Source organism: Tauraco erythrolophus, chromosome 6 (genome assembly GCF_009769465.1).
Source record: "Tauraco erythrolophus isolate bTauEry1 chromosome 6, bTauEry1.pri, whole genome shotgun sequence".
In the NCBI taxonomy this organism is placed as follows: Eukaryota; Metazoa; Chordata; class Aves; order Musophagiformes; family Musophagidae; genus Tauraco; species Tauraco erythrolophus.
In genome coordinates, this window is record NC_141470.1 from 5400478 (window position 1) to 5425634 (window position 25157).

Here is a 25157-nt window from a genome sequence, read left to right on the forward strand (position 1 = left end):
CTGTAATTTATGTAAAAACTTCTTTATTCATGGTCAAGGAGTACAACACTTGAGCCTTGATTGAGAACTAAGATATTAGCCAGAGGAAAGAAAGCTTTAATGAAACAGCCCAGCCTCCCCTTGACTGTAATTTATGTAAAAACTTCTTTATTGATGGTCAAGGAGTACAACACTTACTCCTTCATTACATCATTAAAACGTAAGGTTGTTTTAAAGCAGCCAAGACAGAAGTTTTGATAGTTCTTACTGACGCTATGCAGTTGTCCCAGCGACCACGTTCCTGTGAAATGCCTCCAGGACCTGGACTTGCTTGTGCCGAACGAGGATGTGGGGACGGATCTTGGCAATGGCCGCTATTGCTTCCTGAGGGCTCCAGTGATGCAGCTGCAAAGACAGAAACCCTGCAAGTAAAAAATCCACTGCATCCCTGTACCAGTTGATGGAGCCTTCCTGGAAGCTGCAGGCAACATGAGAGTTGTTAAGAAAACGCGCTGCTTTGCCCCTTCTGTTTACTTCGTGTTCCTCTCAGAGGGGCCTGAGTGTCAGGGCAAGTTCATTAAATCAGTCCCCCAGTTAAAGAGGGATGGTTGCTGCCTGCGACCTCTGTTTTCTGTCTCACTCATGCTTCCATCGTGTTGTGAATCGTTTCCTGTCCTAGTCCCCCCAGACCAGAGCAAAAGTGCAGCTTGTTTGGTTTTTTTTTTTTAAAAAAAAACTTTACTAGTACTCCCACCGCACTTCGTGGCACTTGGTGAGAAAATTTTCCCTTCAGCACCAAGGGAAAATTTTCCAGGGTGCACTTAATAACGCCAACAGAAGAATCCCCAGGTGGGACTTTTCTTCTTATTGCTGGCTTACCCAGCTGAGTTTGTGGAGGAACTCAGACAACCAAAGTCACTTCTCTTGATCCTGAACTGTATTTACTGAAAAGCTTAGAGAGGCTCACCATTTCAGTTAACCAAGGACAAAATCCCAACAACAAAAATGGATATTTACCTGCTCGGTGAACCTCCCCTCACAAGTGACTTGTTATTCCCATCTCAATCTGTTCCTCCATAGAAAGAATTAACGGCAGAATCATTCAAACCCTGTTGAGAACTTACTACATTAATGGTCCAGAAAACCTGGAGCAGCCTCCTGATGTCTGACTGATCTGCCAGAATCATCAGCAGATGCTGTCAGATCATGTGTTCCAAAGCTTTGCTGCAACAATTTCTCTTCCCCATGCCATCAGGACGTCTTTTGCCAGTAACTGAGCTGGCAGAGGCAGCCCACACAGCTGAACGAAAAGACCATTTAAAATGGCAGCTTCACCACTATCTTATTGCCAGGAAGCATCCTGGGAGTATCCCAAGTGCAGACGAACAAGGTGTGCAAAGATAAGCTAGATTATCAGAGACAGCTCACACCTTAGTTCAGCAAACGTGAAGTTTTAGTTGTTCCGTTTACGCTGTATTTGCCACGTTCTACAAAACAGCAACGTAAGCTCGGGGCCCAGCTCTCTACCTCTCCTAAAACGGGTCTCCAGTCCAAACTCTGCGGAGTCATGGAGTATTAACGCCTCTGTATTGGCCCGACCTGTATGAAAACAAACCCCACTTGGCGCAGAACCCTTCTTACTCGAATTAAATACGCCGCCACCATCGTGGCGCTGCGGGAGCGTCCCGCCTTGCAGTGCACGTAGACGCTGTTCCCGCAGGCTCGGTGCTTCAGGATGAATTCCACACCCCTGTGGAGGTTTTCCAAGGTGGGGACTCCAGTGAGATCCACGGTGCTGAGACGAAGTTGCTCCACTCCCATCGCCTCCCATTCCTGAAACGGACATAGCAGATGCCATCAGTTAACTCTTCTGGGTTTTGTTCCAGAGGGAAAACCCAGAACCTGTGGAGATAGTTGGGAAGTTCCGTGGGGTTGGAAGCAGGCTTTGAATGCCAATCCTTTAAATCGGGGGTGTGAAAACTTGAGTGCTGGATCAGAAAGGAGTGAAAGGGAACTGAAGCGGCTCCAGGAAAGGGAAGGAGGGGAGCTGGGATCTCATCCCGAAACAAACGACGGGCTTGTCTTCGCATCCTCGCGTCTTAGCTGGTTTCAGGGGGGTCGGACTAGATGACCTTTGAAGGTTCCTTCCAGCCCTAACCATTCCATGATTCTCGCACGGTGTTAAAAGCCGTCTCGGGGACAAAGCAGCCGCGTCTCACCGGCACCCGAGAGGCAAGAGCCCCTTCCCGAGGGTCCCCCCGGCTCACCTGGGCGGAGCAGCAGAGGAAGCGGGTCTCGTACTCCTCGTTGAGGGTCACCACGGCGCGCACGTTCTCCTCCGCCACCAGCTACGGGCACGGGCACCGTCAGCCGCTGCCGCCAGGCCGGGCCCGACCCGACCCTCCCCGCCCCGCCGCGCCCTCCATCCCTCCCTTACCCTGCGGCTGCGCCCCCGCAGCGGCAGCGCGCCCAGCAGCACGGCGCCGTCGATGCGGTGGAACCAGTGCCGGCGGGAGGCGGGCAGCCGCGCCCGCGCCGCCGTGTACAGCAGCGTCGGGTAAAAGAGCAGCCGCGCCGCCCCGGCGCCCAGCGCCTCCGCCAGCCCCATGGCGGGCCGCGCCGCGCCGCGCCGGTAGCGAGGGGCGGAGGAGCGCGGCGGGCGGGCGGGCGCACTGAGCCTGAGGAGACGGGGGAGCGCGGCGCGGGAGCGCGCGGCGGGAGCGCGCCCGCGGCGGCGGCGGCCGGAACGGGGCGGTGCCCGGCGGCGCGCAGAGGGGCCGCGACCGCGGGGGAAGGGGGGGGGGGGGGGGCGGAAAGGGGAGGAGGTGGGGGGGGGCGGGCGCGCGGCCGCCGCCCCTCCGCCTCGGGCCCGCCGTGGTCGCTCCCGGAAGCGCGGCCATCTTGCGGAGCCCGGCCTGAGGCGGCGCAGGGCGCGGAGCGGGGCGCGGGTGGATCCCCGGGGGCAGGTGAGGGCGGCGGCCGCCAGGAGGAGCTCGGGCCGGAGCGGAGTCCGCGGGGAGCGCGATCCGCCGTGCGCAGGTAACGGCTCTCCCTCCTCCTCCTGCCTTCCTCTCCGCCGGGCTCCCGCCGTGAGGCCGCTGGTGCCGGGCCGCGGCGGCAGCCGGTGCTCCGCTCCCCCCCGCCCCGCGGTGCGACGGCGCTGCGGCCCTCCGGGAGCCTCCTCCGGGCTCCGCGGCCGGAGGCCGCCGGTTGTCGCAGCCGATCCGAGCGCTGACAGCGCCTCGGGCGTCGCCGGGCCGCGGGGCGGCGGCGGGGGCAGCGCTGAGGCGGCGTCGCCATTGGGGTGCGGCGGGCCCGGCGCGGCCCGCGGGCCGGGGGAGCGGCCCCGGGGCTCGGTGAGGGCCTGGCGTTTGCACCCGGGAAGCGTGAAGCGGTGTCCGAGGGGGCAGAGGGCGGTCGGGCGCACGGGAAGCACGACCGGGGAACCGGAGAGCTGCACCGTGCGGGATTTGCGGTCTCGGGAGTCGGGAGGCGTGACGGGCGCTGCTGGAGCGGAGTGGGAAGGGGAATATAAAACCCGGGAGCGGCAATGGACGCTGAATACACGGAGCAGCAATAAAGGCTGATAGCAGCACGGCGTTTTTATAGCGCTGGTTACGAGTGGGAAGTTGAGAGGCAGCGTTGTAATGAAGCGTGGAACCTTCGCTCCTTCGCCTTCCTGAGGAGCCGCCCGGACGTTTTCACCTGGAAGGCACAGGCTTTCTCTGCAGCTCGGAGTTGTCGGGGAGCGTTTTCCAAATGCTGCAGCTTTTTTGTACGTCCTGCTTGAGCGAGGTCCTCGGGCGTGTTTCACCGGGAGCTCGCTCCGTTTAGAAAAATATTTGGTGGGGATTTGTATCTTGAAGTGTGCCTTGCTTCTGGCCTACAAGCGCTTGGACTTTCTGAGTACCTTGAACTCACTGTTTTATTTTTCGTATGCATGTGTCTGTCCTTCTAGTCTTACTTTTTGTCCTAGTGATCACAATAATTGCTAAATTATCTCGCGGTGCCTTTTGCTGTCTTCTCTGTCGCTTTTCTGTAGATTAGTTAATCATATTTCACTGCACTGACTTGGCATGGCATATCCATAATAAAGTTGCCACGTTTTTTGTTCTTCCCCTCAGCTGTGATCTTGGGAGCGCTGCATCATGTGAGACACTGTACTTCCCCCAGTTGTGCCTGGACCCAAGTCTTTAAGAGGCAGCTTTGCTGGAAATACTGCTGCTCTGGTAGATGTGTAAAAATACTACTTATAGGTTTTTACACTGAAATAGGAAACGTTAAGGTGGGTGCAGCTTGCATCCTGCAAATTAATATGTTCACTTGCATTCCTGCTGATGAAGAGTCCCCAGGGCAGGAGCACGATTCTTATCTCTGCTCAGTGATATGGGTGCAGATGTATATACCAGCAAAAACCCTAAATAAGGAATTAAAAATACAATGATGTAAAAGATTTTTATTTTTTTTTAAAGGTGCTTACTGTTCTCTTTCAGCCTGTGCTCACTTTCAAAATTATTGCAGATATTTGTTCTGGAAAAGGGTATGCTGTTTCGTGGAGCGTATTCACCCTTTCTGAATGATTGGGTGGCTGTGTTTTTCCTTTCCCTGTCAAGATTTCTAATGTCACCTTAGAGAAAAATCAGTCCCGGATCCTACCACCTCACAGATCTGCAATAATGGTATATCTCATCAGTAACCCAGAATTTGCAGGGTCCTTTGCAAGTAACCTTTACATCAATTGGGTCCGTTAGATGAGACAAATTATGGCACTCTGATGTAAGAGAAATATTTATAATATTGTGTAACTTTTCTTTTGAAATTACTTCAAATGGTGTTATGCTGGATTAGGTGAATTTCATAAAAGGGAGATGTTTATGTGGTTCTTAAATATTTTACACTTGCATTAAGTAAAATCCTACCTGTAATCCAGTCTCTAACTGAACTTAGTAAGAAACTTTGTTGTGAGTGGACTGTTCCTTAACTATTTCTTGCATTTTTTTATGAAATGTTGTTATTGAGTATCAGTTACTGTGTTTCTTAATTTCATCCATTTGTCTTCTGGGTCTTCTGCTGCAAGTCTCTTCAGACAGCCTCCACTAATTTTTTCTTTAGGGCTTTTTTTAGGCTAGGTGGGAAGTGATACAAATTCTCCTTGGTTTTGATGTTTTCTGATTATTAGTCTCTAACTCTGGTGTCTAAGAGGAACCCACTGTTCTGGCTGTTGAAATAGAGACTGTTTTTCAGTGATACATCCGTGAGGCTGGGCCAGTGGAAAACCAGTCTAGTTTTCCAAGTCATAATGTAAGTTTTGATACTGAAACAGCAGCAATAGTCCAGCGTACTCAGATTCTTATTTATCAGTCTTGCCGTGTCTTAAATGTTTAATTTCCATCTAGGCATGTTCGTTATTGCTTCTTGTCCTTTAGTTTACCATTCCTCAAGACTGTGTACAGAGTTATTCACTGCCTTCAGGCAAGAAAGTATCGTTTTTATCCATTGATCAGTTATTTGGCAGGGGAAAAAAAAACAGTATAAATCAAAGCAGGGTAAAATACTTCAGGGTTTATTAGAATGGGAGTTGTAAATTGAGAAAAGTTATCTAGGCCCTCTAATGGGTATTTCTTTTGAAGTATTTCAACAGAGTATCTTAAGTTGTGATCTTGGTACAAGATTTCTTGAGGCAAGAGGCATTATCTTGACTGGAAGAAAGTAACCAGTAGTTTTATTGCCCTTCTTCCTGTCATTAGAGATGGTTGTGTTCCACAAAAAATGCAAGATACCGCCTTCTCTGCTGTTGCTGTCTACACCTCTTTCAGATTGTCCTGCCAAGACGCTGTGTGTTTGGGGCATAACAGGGAAGAGGGAGAGCATTTGCGTTTTGGAGAGGAGATTCCCAAACATCAACTGAACATCATCTCGCTTGCACCTGATGTGATCTTCAAGCATGTAAAGCTAAAATGTACCTCGGGTCAAAGCAGGGAATTTGGATAGATGAAAGGAGAAAATGCCAACTGCTTCCAAGCTGCAGTGCAAATCAGTCTGCAAACACTTTGCTGTGGGGATGAACAGCTCACAAGCCTGAACTGTGACAGATGAGCAGGCTTAGTTGTTCAACAGCAATATAGTGCAGCACAGTCATCATCCCGGGTGAGGAAGTCTCCTTCCTGACATCCTGAGTAGCGTAAAACTTCCAGCCATCTTAGCTCTGTGCGTTTTAAAAGGAGGATTTCGGTTCAGGTGGTGCAGTTTGTGACACAGCTATAAGCGTGTGAAAACCTTGTGCCAGCAGTGGAATCGTCGTCCATAAGCTGTCTTCTCTGCCCCGAGTATGCACGTTCCCCTTCTGTCTTCAGTGTTCTCAGTACATCATGGTCTGGTTTTGGTTTTGTTTTTAGAAAAGGTGCGCTGGTTTACTGGCTGCTCTGGTAGAGCCAGAGTGCCAGGGGCAAACTGACAGACAGCAAGTTTTGGTAAGGAGTGTGTATGGCTTTAAAGCAGATTTGTAACTGATTTAATAGCTTGGCTTGCGGTGGTAAAGGTCCAGCTAGATTAAGAGTATATAAACCGGGTTTAAAATCGTATCTTCCTGGGGTTTTCACATTGGTGAAACTTACTTGAAGTTAATCGAAGTTTTTCAGGACCTTGGCTGTTTTTTCCCCTCCATCAAAATCGTCCTTTCTGGTATCTTTCACTTCTGTCTGCAGGCTGTTTCATATTGCAGTTTTCATAAAAATAGTGTGGTTCTTTTCCACTAGATCTCAGTGTTTTGCATGTCAAACTGTTGTTCTTCAAACATCATTTAGAGTTCAGGTTTTCACAGAATCCATTGATATTCTGTGCTATTTTTGCCTCAAACTGTGCAGTTCAAAAGATACACCAACATATGCATGCTATCCACAAATCCTTCAGAATCTGGTCGAAAGGGAACATTCGTGTTGGTTTTTTTGAAAGCAGAGGAGTTGGTTATTTATGAAGTCTGTCATTTGAATGAATATTTAGTAGACAATACCCAGATCTACAAAAGATGATGGCATCTTTCTTAGCCTACTATAGGTAGAGATTTACAGGATGATCACCAGGCATCTCAGTATCTCTGCAAAATCTTACAAGGTAGAGCTTTGATAAATGATTCTTCAGAAGGCAATGAAATATTCGTCTTTCAGGAAGAAAGAATGTATTTTGAGTGTCACATTCAGCTCTTGCATATCCTGCAGGCACAGCACAGTGTAAAAGTAATTCTCCTCTCGTTTATAGTCTTAGATTCCTAAGCAGAGCACCATCTCACAATCTTTTTGCCAACTCACCTGTGCCTTTGCCTTCCAAAAATTCCTGTTTTCCATTTAAACTTCTAAATGAAAAAACATACATCTTGATGACAGGTCAACTTAGTGAAGAGTTGTATTTCTTCTGTTTTTTTTTTTTGTTTTTTTTTTTGTCTTGCCTGTCATTGTGTTATGACTGTACAATGTCTAGGGCAATTTCTGAGTGAAACAGTAAAGATCCCTTGCACAGTCATAAATGATATTAGAAGTGATAGTACCACTGAAAATGACCAACATGCAAAATCTGTGGGGAAAAAAAGGGTTGTATATTTACTTCTCTAAAGCAGTTTTGACTGCTCAGGAATCTGTGGTCGTATGCTTGGTGACTTAGGAAAAAGTAAGGGAGAATATTCTGATATTTATGGAGTAAAGCCACCCGTACTACGTTTTGGATTGTGCATTCAGTGCCAAAATTTGGTGGCTGTCAGAGACTGGCTGTAGGTGTATTTCACTGTGTGGGTGCTGCTGTGACACTGATTCTCTGACACAGAATTTGCTTTAGAATTTCTTTGGATTTTAAAGTGTTTTTCATTCAATTCAAGATTAACAGGCATTTATTGACTGCTTTCAGGGGAGCAGGATTAGGGCAAATATTCATGGTCCTTTTTTGCGAGCAAAATAATTCAGGATATGCTTAGGCATACAGCTGATTCCGAGTATGCTGGTGTCTTCCTGAATTTGAAGGGAGCCTAAACCATTATCTCAGTCTTAAGTAGTTTGAAAAATATCAAGATCGTTGGTTTAAATACCAGCACTTTTATATCTACTTGCAAGTCACAGTAACAAAACTACCTGACTAGTGCACTTCTCCGAGTTCTGAATCGGTTATTACATTCCTGATCTAGCCAAAAGTTGCAGCTTCCACTTATTTGTATGAGAGAACTTTTTTGGTAACTTCTGGTAAGATAGTTTTGTGTCACCACAGAAATGAGAGGTGCACTGAGTCTAAGAAATAGGCAGCAGCACAGGGTAATAAATCTCTTATGAAAAGTTAATGCTTTTGAATATAAGTGAAACTGCTTCCGAGTTTGCGAACTGTCGTACCTCTGTACTAAGAAAATCGGGGACTATGCCACTTTTTTTTATTTCATTGAATACCTCAGGATTTGGGGTTTGAGTTACACTGATTTTGCTCTTTTTCTGTGCCAGAACGTGAAAAGGGAGAGGAAGAGATGCTGCGTTGGAAGTGAATTTCTTGGTTTTGAGAAGAATGCATAGATAAAGGTTAAGTTTGTTTTTTTTTCAAACACTGGCAGAAGGGACTACTGGGAAAGCAGGGATGATACGGCAGGTCACCAGGGTAGTTTGTATCACCCAGCGGGGAAGGTCATGCTTGCTGGTTTAGGAAAATACTTAAAAAGAGAAAAGATTGCTATAATTGAGTTTGGGGTGGTGGGGAGGAAGGTCAGACCAAGTGCTTAGCGTGTGGATGCATACATCCAAAAGCAACAAGGAAGACCTGGCCAGCTCAGTGTTCCTTGAAATGCTACTGGATGTGGGGATTCCCTGCAAGGGAGAGTTTTGTCTCATGTCTGAGTTGCTGCCCGGATTCTGTTGGATGAAGAGCGTTGGATGTTTCTGCGTCATTAAGGTGGGCTCCAGCAAAATGGACTTGGAATTCATTTGGGAGCAGTGACTCCTTGAAGTTTGCATGCTTGAATTCTTGTCTTCCCCGGGCGGTGTGACGGTGAGAGGGGGGTGTGTGGAAGGCAGCTTGGCTCAGCAGTGGTCCCTTCCAGAGGCCATGTATGGGTAAAGCGGTTGGGCTGGTGCAGCTCCCCGGGAGGGAGGATCCTAAGCAGGATCTGTGCTGCTGGAACGCTGGTTCCGCTTTCTGCTTGCTATATTTGTCCAGCAGCAGCAGCACACGCCGGCTCCCCGGCAGCGCGGCCGGCCTTGGGTGCCTTCGGCATGCGCCGAGCAGAATCCAGAGCTGGGCTTGCAGGCTGTGTTGTTACATCTGTCCATCTGTCTGTCTGTCTCTGGGGAGGACTGGCGTTCCAAGTGAAAGGTGATCTGTTTGTGAATGTTTGGGTTTTTTTTTTAATGCAAGTTGGGAGCCTAGGGAGTGGGAGAGGAGGAGGGAAAGCAGTTGTCTTGCAGGGAGAGTATGCACTGGGTGGCAGCGGCATCAGGAAGATACAGATTTAACCTCCGAAAGAGCTGCTGTCTTAGGGGATGAGGGTTTTAATGTCCCTCCCTGCCTTGGAAAGTGATTAGCCAGGGCCTGTATCTTTCCATAAAAGGTCTGTTGTCACTGTCTGCCATGGAGATTAGAAAGCTAGATCCTGTCCTGGAAGAACTGAGTGCTGTCTTTGCTTGTTATGGGCACAGGAGATTAACAAGGAGCTAGACCCTGGACCGCCTGGTATGGAATAAGGAGTCAGTGCTGAAGGATGGGGTTGCAGGAAATACCTTGTTAGGAAGAGCTGGAAGTTTGTAACTAGGACTTCCCTGGCATAAACTTTGTATTCAGGGATCTCGCACGTTGGGATGACTACTCACAATTGCTGTTCTTAAGTAGTAGGTCAGGGGAACAAATAGTGCAGGCAGTCTGTTAGCTGCTGATGCTGTAGTAAACTGTTGGTATGATGTTCTCTGAGTAGCAGAAGGGTGCTCAAAATAGTGGCAGCAACTGGATCCAACACTGGCAATGAATTTTCGGAGAGGTAGAAAGAGGGAAATGGGTTTTAGGGTATTTTTTTTGTCTTTTAGGGGATACTGTCCACTTACAAATTCGACTTCCTTTTGGATGTCTGTGCGAAAAGACATCAGGCCTTTTGTGTCTGGAATTTGAGCGAGGAAAAAGTTGTTCCACTTGTGAAACAGAAGGCAGCATCTTGCTAAAATCATTCTTGAGGACCATGTTCCATAAACTCAGTCCGAATTATTTTTCTTTCCTACCACTGCAGTGTCTTCAGTGTCTTTCCTCCCAAGAAAGCTACGTGTATCTTGAATTTGAAAGAAGCAAATTCTGGAGGCAAATTTGGGAATCTCAGCTGCCCAGCAATGTCTGAATCACAGATTGACTGTGTGACAGAGGGTCATCCCATTCTTGAACTGCTTGAACTCCAGCAGCTTTGTGGAGTGGCTGTTTTCTGGTCGTGTTTTCTTTAACAGGGGTGCGCTGCAGTAGTTGTTCCATCTTCATCTGGAAAACCTATGGAATTAATTGTGAATATGCAGCTTCTGGGACGTTAAGCTTGTTATCTTAAGTGTCCTGATATATTTCCCAATTCTCGCACCCTCTTAAAGCCCTCTGCCTTTTTTTCTTCCCACTTTTCCACTTCCTGACTCCCCAGTTGATGTCCTTTAATTTCCACTAGCCAGAGCAAAGTTGCAAAAACATAATCTAAACTTCTTTCTGAGTGTACAATACCAATTAAACTTAATTCTTGGTACTCTTTGCTGGTGATCAGTGTTGGACAATTCCTCTACTTCAAAGTGTTTTCTGGTAGAGTACTTAATTTTTGCTTGCAGTCTTGTAGCAGGAATATCATTAGGCAGTTTCAAAGGCCTCTTGGAAATACACTGTTGCATGTTTAAAAAAATATTGTTTGGCCATTCGGTGAAAGATGCCATGATAAATGGGTAGAGCACTGAAGAAATACATCTTCACGAAGTGCATTGACTAGATGAAAGATAAAGCCAGGCTGTTGAATGGCACTAGGGGATTTAAATTTTCCATTTTGTAAAAATCTTCCTAAAGGCAATATGTAAGAAAGTGGCGTTGTTCAGAGCCAAGTTAAGCTGTCACTTGTGTTTCGTGGAAGGCAGATGCTTTGAGCTACGTATATAGTAAATTCATCTGGCATCTATTGCCCACTAGTGCCAAAAGGGTGGCTTAGTGCTCTGCCCACTTTCAGGAGTTCAAGTGATTCATAGAGCAAAATAGAATGTTTTAGATGTAAAAGGGCAGGAAATCATATTTGCTGTACATACTTCCAGTTGAGGAGAGAATACACAGTAATTTATTCCGGATTCACTGCGTTATTCCTGTTTGCAAAAAAGGTTTCATCATGGTTGGAGACAATTGAGAAATTAACTTTTGTCTGACATCCTTTGAAGGCTCTGAAATACCACAGGAAGGGGTAATTTTTTATTTTGTTCTTATTACTTTTATTCTTTATGAAAATATTTTTTTCTTAATGTCATAATCATGTATTTGAATAATAAAGTTAGGTTAAGCATGGCCATATGGAAAGATTATGGGAATTTAGAATGAAGTCCAGTGTTCATATGAAGTTAGTTAAACTTATAACTGCTGTTGAACATCAATTAGAGGTGTTAAACTCCAGGAAGCGTAAGTGAAAAATAAAAGTTGAAAAAGATTTACCTTGGACTTTTAAAAAGCTGAATCATATAGTTAAATCCAGGATAGGGAATGCCATGTCTAAATATTGGAGACTTTCCACTGACAAAGAGTTGGAACGGTGAAGGTGATGATACGGAAGAGCAGGCATACACTTCTTACAAGGACCGTGTTTTCTTAACAGCAGTAGTGGGAGCCTTATTTATCGCTTGAGGCCTTCAAAAAGCAGAAATCAATAGAGAATTAGTGATGTGAAATTCAGCACCTAAACCTGATGATGTGGTTCCACGAGTGATTTGAATGAGGGTGAGCCAGTGCTGCTCTGCAAGGGGCTTGTTCCATCTTTCCTGCATTCCCCCTTTCCCCTGTGCCACCAGGAGCCTCCGTGTGGCTGTGTGGTGGATTGAACCGGGGAGCACGGCTGGGTTTAAACTGTTGTTTTCCTGCTGTTCTTGGTATGCTCCATCACACCTGGATCACTTCCTTTCTCAGGCTTGCTACACAGAGGTGGGGGTGGAAACTGGTGAGGAAAGAGTCGTGCTCTGTTCTTTTAGCAAGAGCATTGACTTAAACTGGATCAGCAGTAGGAATATCTTGATCTATTCCGTTGTATTTCCAACCTATTCCTATGTAATCTTTATGGAGAGCTTATATCCAGTCTCTCTAGTAATATAACCCAAAAAAATGAAGTAAGAATTGTTTGCATGTGTTACCTGCTGTGGCACATAATTTGGTTCTAGATAGGGAGGTACTAAATGTCGTAACATATCATAGAATCACAGGATGATTTGGGCTGGAAGGGACCTCAAAGATCATCTAGTTCCAACCCCCCTGCCATGGGCAGGGACACCTTCCACTACACCAGGTTGCCCAAAGTCTCATCCAGCCTGGCCTTGAACACTTCCAGGGATGGGGCAGCCACAGCTTGTTGGGACAGCCACAGCTTGTCTGGTCAACCTGTGCCAGTGCCTCACCACCCTCATGGTGAAGAGTTTCTTCCTTCTATCCAATCTAAATCTCCTCCTTCAGTTTAAAGCCATTGCCCCTTGTCCTTGGAAAAAGCCCCTCTCCAGCTTTCCTGTAGCCCCTTTAGGTACTGGAAGGCTGCAATAAGATCACCCCGGAGCCTTCTCTTCTCCAGGCTGAACAGCCCCAACTCTCTCAGCCTGTCTCCAGAGCAGAGGTGCTCCAGCCCTCGCATCATCTTCATGACCTCCTCTGGACCCGCTCCAGCAGCTCCATGTCCTTGTGTTGGGGACTCCAGAGCTGAACGCAGCACTGCAGGGGGGTCTCAGGAGAGCAGAGGGGCAAGATCACCTTCCTTGACCTGCTGCCCACGCTGCTTCGGATGCAGCCCAGGATATAAGTGGCTTTCTGGGCTGCAAGTACACGTTGCCGGCCTATATTCAGTTTTGCATCTACTGATACCCAAAGTCCTTCTCCTCAGGGCTGCTCTTGATCCATTCTCCGCCCAGCCTGTACTTGTGCTTGAGATTGCCCTGACCCAGGCGTAGGACCTTGCACTTGGCCTGGTTAAACTTCATGAGGTTCTCACAGGCCCACCTCTCCAGCCTGTCCAGGTCCCTCTGGATGGCACCCCTTCCCTCCAGCGTGTTGACCAAACCACACAGCTTGGTGTCACCAACACACTTGCTGAGGGTGCACTTGATCTCACTCTCCACGTCGCTGACAAAGATGTTAAACAGATGTTAACAGATGTTGAAGTAAACATTTGTATTTATGAATGCAGTGTTTGCTGCTGTACAGAGAAGTCTGCTGTTCGTTTGGGAAGAAATCGGTGAACCTTCCTTACATGAGGACAGAGAGAAGATAATGTGCCATGTTGACTGTTACGCGTGAGGTTTTGATTCAGGAAATACGAGGTACCTCCAGAATGTAGATAATGAGGTGTAGAAACCCTGAGAATCCAGCAAGATATGTAAGAGGATTTTCTGTCTATTTTGAGTCCTCATGCAGCCAAAGATGTATTTATAGCTCTTGTTTTTTTCATAAACTTTCTGGAGTCTCTTGCTAGCGGTGGAAACCAGCTGATGTCATACTGTACCTTCCAGGAAAAGTGAATGGAAAGAATTGATGGATAAGTGTGTAAGTGAAGAATGTCTGAAAATCTCTGCCTAAAACGCCAGGCAGGTCCTTAGTCTCTCTAGTTCTTGCCAAAGTGCATTGACACTCTGGATCCTTCCCGGCCCAGCAGAAGTCTGAGATCAGGTGGGAAGAGAGGAGCAAGCGAAGCTGCGCTGGCACGGTGGGCATTCATCGCCACGGGCGAGCAGCCTGGAGGGCATCTTTCAAGGTCACAAAATAGGCCATGAGGGTCGTTTGTGCAGCAAAAGGCTGTTGATACCAGTAGGAAAGATGTTCTATTAGTTGTCTTTAGATGTTCATAACTAGGAAAGAAAGTTGGACTTCTTCAGACAGACAAAAGTTGATCTGAAGTGTGGAGTTACGTTTGCGAATGGTATTCAGACAAAAATAATGCTTCAGGGTGCTGCATGTCTTCGTGTTGATGTGTTTTCAGTAGGTATGAGGTTGTAGAGTAATGCAGAGATTTTTTTCTTTTTTTTTTTCTGTATTATTTACTGTGGTTTGTATGCTTCAAGTACTATATAAAGATATTGAAGGGGAGGATAAATATTGCAAAAAAGAAACCAGAGTATATACAAACAATGCTGAAATGATGACAAATGAGACCTTCAGGGAGCTTAGGAAGAACTCCTTTGCGATGAAATGGTCAGGTTTTATTTCATTAGGGTTTTTAAACAAAACCCAGGACATTCCTAAGTTCACATTCCCACAGCAACGCCAGTGTTTGCCTCTGAAGAAGAAAGAGTATGATGTATTTTTTTTTAAGGCTTCAGCTCCATACACCCAATGTTAAATCTCTTGAAGTGTTAATGAATTTTTTTTTTTTTGCTGTTGAAAGTGATTTGAATCGGTGTTCATTCCTTAAAATAGAGCATTGACTCTGATTCTTTGCAGATGTAGATAAGTGTAATTTGAGACTTGTGTCCATTTACTTCTGCAAAGGAATTGACCGTGTGCCTATGACAAAAAAAAAATAATTGGCACATTTTTACTCTTTGGTTTGCAGGTGTGGCAATGGCAGATGCTGCACAATAAAATTCATGGCAAGTGTTTGTTTAATATAAGCCAAGCAAGAGACATGTGAAAGCTTAAGGTACATCAGTCTCTTAGTTGTGCTTCTTTGAGATAATATATAAATGTTTATACGTAAACATTTTGCAAATACAGACTTTCAAGCCTACTCAGAATTTTGTATCCAGTTCGATTCCCATCTTTCAGAATTGGAACACCTCAGAATTATTTTTTTCTCTGAAGCTGGCAGTAGGTGCTGGAACTGGTTATATGCTGTGTGTCCTTTTTTGGTGTTTTAGGTGTAGTGCAGAGTACCAGTTGCTTTCGAGGATCTTTGTCGGGAGTCCTGCAGGACATCTTTCTTCTCTTTTTGGATTTAAATCTATTCCCTTTTGTGCAATCAAAAGAAAGAAATACCTTGATATCGTTATAAAAGACTTATTGTAATGCAGAGCTTGGCAAACCGTGTCTGTCCAAACACTGCACAGGGATGACTTTTCCTGTTGAGATTTTTTGATCTTGCCTTTAATGATGGGAAAGTGAAAGTGTTAGTATTGGAATCTTGTGGCTGAGATGGACGAGGTTGTTCAAGTTCAGCTAGTGTGGTTGCTTCTAGAAGTAGGCTGAGTGGTTAAACTGGGACTATTGTTTCTGTTCACTTTCCCCAAAAGAAGACATGAAACTCTATGCTACATTTGATAAGTCTTCCTGTGGCGCGTACAGTATCTGTAAAGCAAAACAGGAATGTGTGTTTTCCGAGTATTTTGGGTCCTCGTGTTGGTGTGTACCTTCTGTATGTGCAAGTATGTAAATCCCTAGTGAGTCCAGACTGAACATTGGATTATGCAAGAGACTGCTGACGCCAGGCTATATATCTGAGGTTGAGCCATGTGGTCTGATTTATCTGTTAGCCTCTTTAATTGTCCTTGGTAATCTTGACATCCATAAAGATTGATTCCTGGAAGGTGTAATGAGACATCAGGACTCACTGGTCTAGACAAGTGCTGTCTGTGACAGTAATTTCATTGACCAGAATCCATTAAATGATCCAGAATTCTCTTGCAGATGGTCCTGGGTGCTGGTGAGACCGAAGTTTTGCCTCTAAGTATCAAAGCAGGATCACTGGATTTATTGGGCTCGTATCCACTGAGTAGTGCTTAGTGGGTAGAGCCACTTGTTGTTGTTCCCAACTGCACTTCTATTTATATTCTGTTGTGTACCAGAAGTTACAACTGTTTGTTCATCAGCGAGAGTGTATTTCATCCCTCTTAGATCTGGCAGGACTCAGTGTTCAATCCAAGTGTTAAACCTTTGGTTTTCCTACATGGAATTGTCAGGTGGTGTCGTAGTTCCTCCCAGCTTTGCACAGAAGGAGTTGGAAGCCACATCGGTACTCGGATGCGGCGCTTGGGTCAAGGAGGCAACTGCAGGAAAAATCTTTGCCAAAGCTGTGGTAAGATGTCCCAGTCTACACCTGTTGATTGTTCTGCTGGCCCCACTAAGAACCTGCACTGCAGGAACTACAAAAGAAAGCAGTTTGCTGTCAGGGTGTGAGGCTGGGCTGGGGTTCGTCTGCAATTTGCGCAGGAGCTCGCTGCTGTGGCCGTTATTTGCAGAAATTGCTGTTTCTGAGAAGAAAGACAGTTGTCAAATTCTTTGGCCTTCGGGCCAGATTTGTGTGATGTATAAACTTGGATCGAGTTTTTGGTGTATTCACGTCCTGCGTGCAATTAAATGAACCACACTAAACCAGTTTTGTTTTGAGAAGCAGTTGTGATTGAAGAGCATTCTCCCAGGCTTTCCGCAGGTGGTGTCAGATTTGCTGCTTGCCTTTTAAAGCTTTTATTGTCGTGGATTTTGCCTTTGATTCATTGAAGTGTATTTTTTTTCCCAAAGATGTTCAAGAGTTATGGGTTCCTCTGGCTATGTTAGCTGTACTTTTAGTTCCTTTGAAGTTTTTAAATTAATTTTTTAGATTGTTAAATAGTTACATGTGTGAAGGGAAGAGTTTCTTTGTCATGTTAAAAAAGTTCTTTAACAGTATATTCTTAAGCATTTACAAGATCAGCGAGCTTTGTATTTCTTTTTTTTTTTCTGAAAGCCAATTATCACAGAAATATAACTTGGCATTTATGACAACTTCCATAGGGCTTAAATATCTGGCAAACACTGAGTTTAAAAGGAGGAAAACAAAAATTTTGTGTTACGTGATGTTTTGAAGCCAGGTCTCTTGGCAGGAATCTGAGACCATTTTTTGGCCATAAACAAATATTCTTTAATTAAACTTCAAAAAAAAGCAAAGGAATGTGGGTGAGCTGGAAGGAGGTGTCCTCAGGTAATGAATTTGCCTGAATCACTAGTAGGAGCTTCATAATCCAGAATGTTATTGTGAAACGGAACAAAAATAAGTATGTAAAGCGTTCCCTGACCAATAGTCAGTTTTCAGTAATATTCTAGAAAAGATAAATGCATAGTTTTGAAAATAAACATTTTGGATAACTGAGGTATGTTTCTCAGGGTTTGTGGATTGATTTTTGTTGTTCTTAACTGGTGTTATAAGAAAATTATTTGTTGTTGTTGTTTAGGATTCTGTGCTCCTTTAAAGGCTATAATATTTTATTAAACCAATGGAACAAGTTAGGAAGAAATTAGAACAGTTGAAAACTACTACAAAAGAGGGGTAAAAAAATTCTCGAGAGATCTCCCTCTGGAAAAGAAGACATGAGTACATGTAATAAATATCCAAGTATATATGACAAGAGGAAGAGGACAGAAGAGTTAGAAGAGGATACGGATCACTTATCCACAATTCTCAAAGAATACAGAGTAAAAGTTGTGAAGGGGCCTGCACAGCAGTGAAAATGTGGGAACTTATAGCCTTATACAACTCTTCTCCTTGCAGACGGATGCAATTTTTGGTTTGGTACCTATAGATCAGTAAACGGATTTGGATTTTCTGTAAAATAATGCTAGATTACCGTGAGTGTAGTTCTGCAAAATAACCTAGGAGGAAGAGGAGAGGAAAATCTTTAAAAAAAAACCCCAAACAAACACAGAAAAACTTTTAGAAAAAATCAAAAGTTTGTATTTAAATATATGCGATCTTGTGTTGTGGGTCAGTTACTGAATCTGCAAAAAGAGAACCTTGAATCAGAGAGCAGCGTCCCTTACTGCTTACAAGGTGCTGCTACAGAAAGTCTGTATGGCTCCTGGTTAGTAATTGGCTTAAAACATAGAAATAACATTTTTTCCTTGTGTTGTTAGTTCTTTGTGGTCCCTAATTCAGAGCTTTTTTGTACATTGTCTGTGCTGTTTTGCGTTAGAGTTCCTATCTGCAGGTTCATTGTCACCTGTTAGTGCTGCCGCTGTCAAAATACCGTGATACAGGAGTTTAGGGTTGTGGCTGCTGCTGCTGCTTCTGTCACGAGAGCCAAAAAGACACACAGGTGGGATGAGTCCACTGAGTGGTACTGGGAAGCTACAAGACTTCTGTTTCCAGCCCTGACGTGTTGGCAGTCCTTCGTTTATGCACCCTTTCGTTTAGTCTCTGTGTTTTTGAAATGTGCAGCTCCCTTTTTGAGTCTGGAGAGGATTGTTACCACCTTATGATGACTTCTGTTATTAGAAATACGCTTTACTTTCACAGTCCTCAGCATCATACAAGATGGCATTCACGTTGTAGTGGTTGTTACTACCTGATTTTAACTCTGGAGTACTCAATGTCTGTTTTTTCCTTATCTTTCAGAGTGAAGACTGGAACAGCTAGAGGGAGGTGCGTAGCTGCAGGTATGAACCAACTACGGTTTGTATCCTTCAGCTGGGTATTGGAGCTTCCTTTCAAAGGTTTAGAGAGAAGTTGTCTTTACTTTGAATGATGAAAGCAGTCATTTCGCACTGCAGTGAGCAGCGCTCCCTGATCCTTAAACTCTTTGCAGTTTCCTGCCTTTGTGCTGCTAAAGGGGGTTGGGAGCGTTAACAACTTAGGGCTGCCAGCACCAAGTCAATAAGCTTCTTTAGCTCCCTCTGTAATTTAATGATTTTAGAAACATAACTAACTACGAAGTAGAAATACTTGTCTTCATAGTAATTTCTTCATCAGAACAAATCTGAAGTGCTCTGTAGTACATGAAACCCTGAAGGTGAGTAGTGGAGCAACTCTCTATAGGCTGAGACAAATTGAATTATGTGCAGCAGAAGGGGAACACAGTCTATGGTGGAAATGCTTGGAGTCAAATGTGAGGAACTTCTGGTGCAATTTTCTTAACGCCTGAAGCCCAGCAAGGGTGTAGTTTCATGAGACAGCTGCAACAATTCCCCCTTCTTCTCTGATTTAGTTTCCAACTGAGTAGTCCTGTGTCCTTTGGTTGTGCTTGGTTCTTGTGGCAGTGTGACTGCGTGGTAGACAAAGTCAGCTTGACAGCCCAAGAAAAAGCTCTTTTCTGATCGAGTCATTATTTCTCTGGTTTAGTGAGTTTGGGTTATTTGCTGTGTGGTCAGAGGAGTAGCCAAAGAATAGATCAGGCTGTCTGTAACGGTGCACCGTAAGAGTCTCAGTTCACTTCTGAGGACAATTGCCCTGTAACTGCTGTGTTAAGTAACACTATCATGCTCAAAGTGTGATGTCTGGCTCTTCTGATGAATCATCTCTGCTTTGACAGAAATATTTAAGGAGTGCCTTAGTCTGTAGACAACCAGGGAGAGTTGAGTTTTGATACTGTCTTGAGAAAACACTTGTTTTTCACTATGGTCAGACATTTGCTACAGTTTTCATAAATACATTGGAAAGGATTTGGTCATGTCTGTATCAGAAGGAACATCAAATTTGTCTTTAAAGTGCAGGATATCCTGTCTCTCCATATGTTACTCATCAGAATAGAAAGAGCTAAAGTTGGATTAAGAAATCCAGGAGCACCTTCATTTTCAAGTGGTTTTGAGAGAATTGGTGTTTGACCTCTGTGTTTGGAAGTACTGGTTTGAGGGCATTGGTCTCCAGCCATTGTGGGTATTGCAGAACACTCAACTTCTTTCCTAAATGGCTGGTGCTGTTCTTTGCCCTTCCTGCTCCTTTGCTGCTCCATTAGGACCATACAGAAGATGGGAAAGAAAGAATACTGGTCGTTAACATTCGTGGTTTTGTCTGAAGAGTTTTTATCTTTCAAGACAGGCTAATCTGTGATTAGACCTAGTTTCTCAAACTCATGATGTTCTGCTGATTGCAAAACACAGGTCCAGAATCGATAGATTTGGATTACTTAAATAACAAAATAATCAGATTATTTAAATAGCAAAACAGTCATCAAGTTTTGATGATGAAAATAAGTCAGTTTTAACAGTTGCTGAAAATAAGTCACGAAATGGAAAACTTCCATTTGGTGCAAGATCCATGGTCTCTCATCTTAAGAGCGACATAAAGTTGAATTTGTCTGCCTTAATGTGAGTGTACAAAGGTGTCCAAAGGAAAGAGGATTGAGTCTTTTCTTGAACATCTGATAATGGTATATAAAATTGTTTATATGCGTCCCAGTGTGAAGTACCTCTTATGATGATTAACTCCATAAATTAATTCCACAGAAATGTATCAGAATAAAACTGATGGCATTCCACTTCTGGTCTGGCACAGAGAATAAAATTGAGGGGGAGTCAGCTTTGCTTTGAGATGAGGAAATCAGTCGGCCGTTGAAATAGCACTTGGTTTTGTTCCCCGCTTTTCTGGTAGCTGCTACCTTTAGCCAGACAAGTTTTTGAAGAGAGAGTTTACTCTGAGACTCAGGATTGCTGCTTGTATTCAACAATTCCTGTGCCACGCTTTGCCAAAGCAGATTAAGCAGTTATTCTTCTGCCAGATATGATTGTCTCGAGAGTGCCTTATGAGCATGGACAGCTGATGAACTCCTGCCTCTGTACGGGCTCTTGGCATATCCACATCCACCGTGCTGGAGGACAGAAACGCCTTTCTGCTGTGGAGACGCCCTGTGAATAAAGAGCACTGTGCTGTTGGTATTGTTCCTCCTGCCCTGCCCCTCCAGTAGGGGGATCTGGTTGTTTTCCTGAAGATCAGCTGTAGTGACAGCTCCGTTGAGATGGATCTGTAGGCATTCTGTGTGATGGAGAGAAGCAGCTTACCTGTTTTTACCTGAATCATGTCTCTGTTCAAATACAATTTCTGCAGATCTGAGCCACTTCCAAAACGAGAGTCCATGGCACGAAGATGAAAACGGACATTGAAAGATTGCAGATTCGGCTGCTTAGAAGGAACTTCAGTTCTTCTGCCATAAGAGACGTTAATTCTTTCTCAGTACTTCTAAAGCCATTTATAGTTGAGAAAATTAGATGTGAATTTGTTTGGTTATAGATTGATTTATTTGTTTATAGGGTTTGTTCTGGATCAGAGTAGTATTCATTCTTTCTGGGCTTAACTCTTCCTGAAGTTGAAACCTACAGTAGTATCTAATCCAATGGTTATTTAGACCTTATTAAAGAGAAGTTTAGGTGGTTTTCAGAAGCATACTCTGACGTTTTGGTTATGGTCCTGCATGTGTAGCTTAAAAGCTAGTGAAGTTTTGCAGCTGGCTGCTTGTCCAGAATATGCAGCAGGAGTCTCAGCTTTGGATAGGAGACAAGATAGCAAAATAACGACTTCCTGAGTGGATCACATTTCTTCTGTGCCAGGAGTGCTGCTGGAGCTCCCCTTGTTGTGTCTGTTAGTCTTTTCTGCACCACAATGTGTACGGTAGCTTGAATTGTTTGCTTTTCCAGGGATACCACATCCTGTTCCCATCTCCTCCACTCTGCTCATGGACAATACTGGAGCTATACTTTGCTGCCTTGTGCCAAGAGCCGGGGGAAATGGTGCCTTACTGTGCTCTAAGCTGATGCACTACATCGAAATTACTATTGCACTGATTTCTGTTGTAACTGCATAGTGTGCTCTCCTGGAGCTGGCTGGGCTGCGTTTGAACTCTCTTCAGGTAACGAGCGACAAAAACCTTTCATGTGGATAAAATGAAACAAGAGAGAAATAGCGAGTGAATTTTTACTGTAGCATAACATTAACTGATTCTTGTTTGTGTCTGGTGCTGTTAGTAGCAGCCACTTGAGATGAAAGGACTCCTCAAAAGGGCTTGGGCTGTTCTGCAAAGGACACTTGTTGCTTTGCTTAGTGCAAAAAGTGTCTTGAAACTTAACAGGGGAAGGAAAAAAAAAAAGCTTGTATCATACTTAAAGATTTTCATTTTTATTTTCTTTTAACAGGTCTGACTGCTATTCTAAGACACTTGAGTAAGGGGAGGTTTTAAAATCCTTTGATAATACAAAGTTGGTTCCTTTGAGTTAAGATCACGTTACATTTCTTGAGTAAAAAAAGTAACTCTGACCAGTTCTTACTTGAAGGTTTAACTTTGCACAGGCACAAGGTATGTTGCTTGCAGTACACCTCAGCTGAAGGCATTTTTGGTTCCCTGTAGTTCTTGTGTAGGGTAATACAACAATCTTCATGCCTGCTTTTGTCCTGGAATTGTATAGCTGGTTCTGTAGTCTCCCCTGGGTCCAATAAGCAGCCAAACAGCAATTCTCTGTGCCAGTGCAACTGCCTTGCCCATTGTAGTGCTTTGTGGCATGTTTGACTTGAAGAAAAGCAGATTGTTCAGAGCTTTCCAGGACCTGGTGGATTTCCAGCTCCTTAGCAGAAGAATAACTTCTGGCTCTGTTTTAGCAGCAAAAAAACTAAGCTAAAATGTGTAGTTGATTCCTTCAAAATCTCTCTAGCAGATATTGCAGAGATGACAAAAAGTTTGTTTTCAGTGCGTCTTTTGGACTGAGCTGCAGATTCCTGTGATACAGGAAAAGAGCAAAATACAGGCCTGTTTGAAACGAGATTCCTAGGTCTTGGGTTTGTATTTACAAAGTAAAAAAATTGAAGGAGATGTAAAGCATTCTGTTTCATAGAATTGCTTGCAGAGTGGTTTCTTACACAAGAAGCTGAAATACCTGAAGGTAAACTTCTGGCCAGTCTTAAAAAAAAAATAAATCATTTTTGTAAGCTCAGAGACAATGTTTGGGGAGAGAAAGGAGAAGGGTGGTGTAAGCTTGTTAGCTTGCAAGCATTAGTATTCTTAATCTTCTCTACTGAAGATTTAAGCATTGAAGTGCAAGCGTGATTTATCATCCATACTTTGTGTCTCTCATGGTCTGAATTCAGTCAAGAAACAAAAAGAAGGGGGCCAGGGTGGCGGGGAAAGCCTCTCAAACCTTGCTGCTGCCTTAAATTTTCCATTCTGTCTCCTTTTAGCAGTTCTCTGTCCTTTCACAGCATAGAAATGCGTGTCCTCACTTCTTACACCCTCATTTCCTGCCTCGTCTCCTGTTTGGTGTCAGACTGCTGCCTTTATTTCCTCTTACTATTGTTGTGACTAAGCCACTTTTCCTACTTTCTCAGGAATTTTTTGCTATCCGCAGTGCCAAAGTGCTTACAGATCTTTCAGATCTCCCATAGGTACTTAAGATTTCCATAGTTTGTCTCTCGCAAAATACAAGCATTGTTGTGTTCTAGCATTGTGATGATAACTCCCAAATGCTTCCCAAACTATGTCTACTGGAATGTTGGCAGAGGTTTAAAAAAAAAAAAATAATTTTTAACTGAAATTTTCCTTTGCATACCTTCCCATACAGCTTAAGCAGTACCTGAAATACACATTTCACATCTATTTGCAAAAAAACCCCAACAAACCACAAGATACAGATAAGGATAAAAGAATTAAATCTTTTACAGTTTGTTTTTGCTGTTGTTGTTTTTAATATTTATATATCGTCATAGAATGAGAGGAAGAAACCTACATGCTTCTGCATTAAAAGCAATTACCCTGGAATTCACACATCAAAGCTTCTACCTCATATCAATTATTAATTGTAAAATGTCTTGCAAAGAGGGATAAACATGTGATGATTACTCCTTGTCTATGATTTTTCCAAAATTAATTATTCTAGGGAGCCTACATTAAGACTTGTTGTTATCTGTTCTTCAAATACAGATGCTCTAATAGGTTGTCATGCATTAATTGCTCCAAATTCATGGTTTAGTCTTTTGGCAATTTGTTCATCTGCTTATTTGTTTTGTGTCTAATATCTTTCATACAGTTCTTTCTCAGCCAGGCCTTTGCTGTCGTCTTAGCATCACAGCAAGTTTTACTGTGCTGTGATTTTTTTTATTTTTATTGTTTTGAATTCAGTACTACTACCAAGAAATAGCTGATAGTGCTGGTTTTGTTTTTTTTTTGTCTCCCTCTCTGTTCCCTTAGTTTGAAAATAATGAAATACGTAGGATAAAGGAACAAAATTTAGCTTAGAAAGAAATTTAATATACGTTTCAGATCACTATTCTGAAGGGCACAATTGGGAGCTTTCATTACAAAATTGAAGTCTAAAGCTAGCAAAAGAAAGTGTCTTGCGCTACAAGGGAAAGACAACAGTCCACATACCTCTCATCATACTTAAGATTAATGGAAGTGTTTAATGCATCATTAGGAAACAGGTGTAAGAAGGAAATAATTAAACACCGAAGAGAAGATGGAGTTTCTAGGAAGATATTTTAATTCAAAGATCTTACATGGACTTCTGTCTTATTTATTTCACTGTGCTAATGTAGTAGACTATTATCCTGCACAGGTGCTGTCCTTGAAAACAGGATGGGCAGATACTGGCTGCTTTTGGAAAAATCCACATAAATACTAACCAAAGGCGTCACTGTTGCAAACTGTGGTATTTGAAGTTTTTTTGAGTTTCTGCCTTTGTGTTTAAAAAAAAAAAAAAAAAAAAAAATTAAATAGATGCAGATTCTGGAAAGAATAGTTGTGAAATTACTCAAATATTTTGGCGTTATTTTGAGGTATCTCCAACCAGAGAGCTTTGGAGGCTGTCAGCTTGCTGATTCCTCCTCGCTCGTAGGGTACTGAGAAATTTTATGGTCTGAAATGGGTGTTTGAGGTCTTTGTCAGGAGGCAGCTTCATGGGCCAGTCTGTGATACTTATTTCTCTTTTTGGTAGTGCCTGTGCAAGCCTTGGTAGTATCGTCACCGAAGGAGCTGCCGCGGGTCCGGCACTGGGTGAGCAGCCTGGCGCTGCCGCGTTCCCTTCATGCACTCAGAAACATGGCTCAGGGTAGTGTCGCGCACCCGCTCTGCCCCGGAGAAGTGGGTCGTGGTCTGCAGAGCCGTGGGTCGCTCATGCCACGGGATTCGGACACCCACAGCCCTGGCAGGATGTTCAAAGCGCGCTCGTGTCCGCTTCCAGGCGAGCGGATGAAGAGGCAATATGGCAGAGGGAGATGAGAAGATAATTGAAGAAGTTGGGAGGCTGCTGTCTTGAAGTTTGTGAACTTCATTCATCTGCTGTAAGAGGGTCTTAAGGCTGATAACTCAGCTTCTTCCAAGTTC

General features: G+C 44.1%; 2 protein-coding genes across 6 annotated transcripts in view; one reads left to right on the forward strand and one right to left on the reverse strand.

Moving 5' to 3' along the window:
* Window positions 1-24: 24 nt before the first annotated feature.
* Window positions 25-2587, reverse strand: PTPMT1 (protein tyrosine phosphatase mitochondrial 1). Its single transcript, XM_086613787.1, has 4 exons — window positions 2417-2587; window positions 2247-2327; window positions 1621-1812; window positions 25-384 (listed from the first exon to the last, which is right to left on the reverse strand). Exons 1-4 carry the CDS (start codon window positions 2585-2587, stop codon window positions 253-255), a joined length of 576 nt encoding a protein of 191 aa, XP_086469913.1. The 3' UTR covers window positions 25-252.
* Window positions 2588-2980: 393 nt separating this feature from the next.
* Window positions 2981-25157, forward strand: part of CELF1 (CUGBP Elav-like family member 1) — a 53603-nt gene continuing 31426 nt past the window's right edge. For 3 of the 5 annotated variants that reach the window (XM_086612656.1, XM_086612660.1, XM_086612661.1), the window contains exons 1-2: window positions 2981-3018; window positions 18476-18516. The gene's annotated coding sequence lies outside the window, so the exon portion shown is untranslated. Of the gene's footprint in view, window positions 3019-18475; window positions 18517-21676; window positions 21699-25157 lie in introns of those variants that run through there. The other 2 variants (XM_086612658.1, XM_086612659.1) reach the window with 2 other exon arrangements.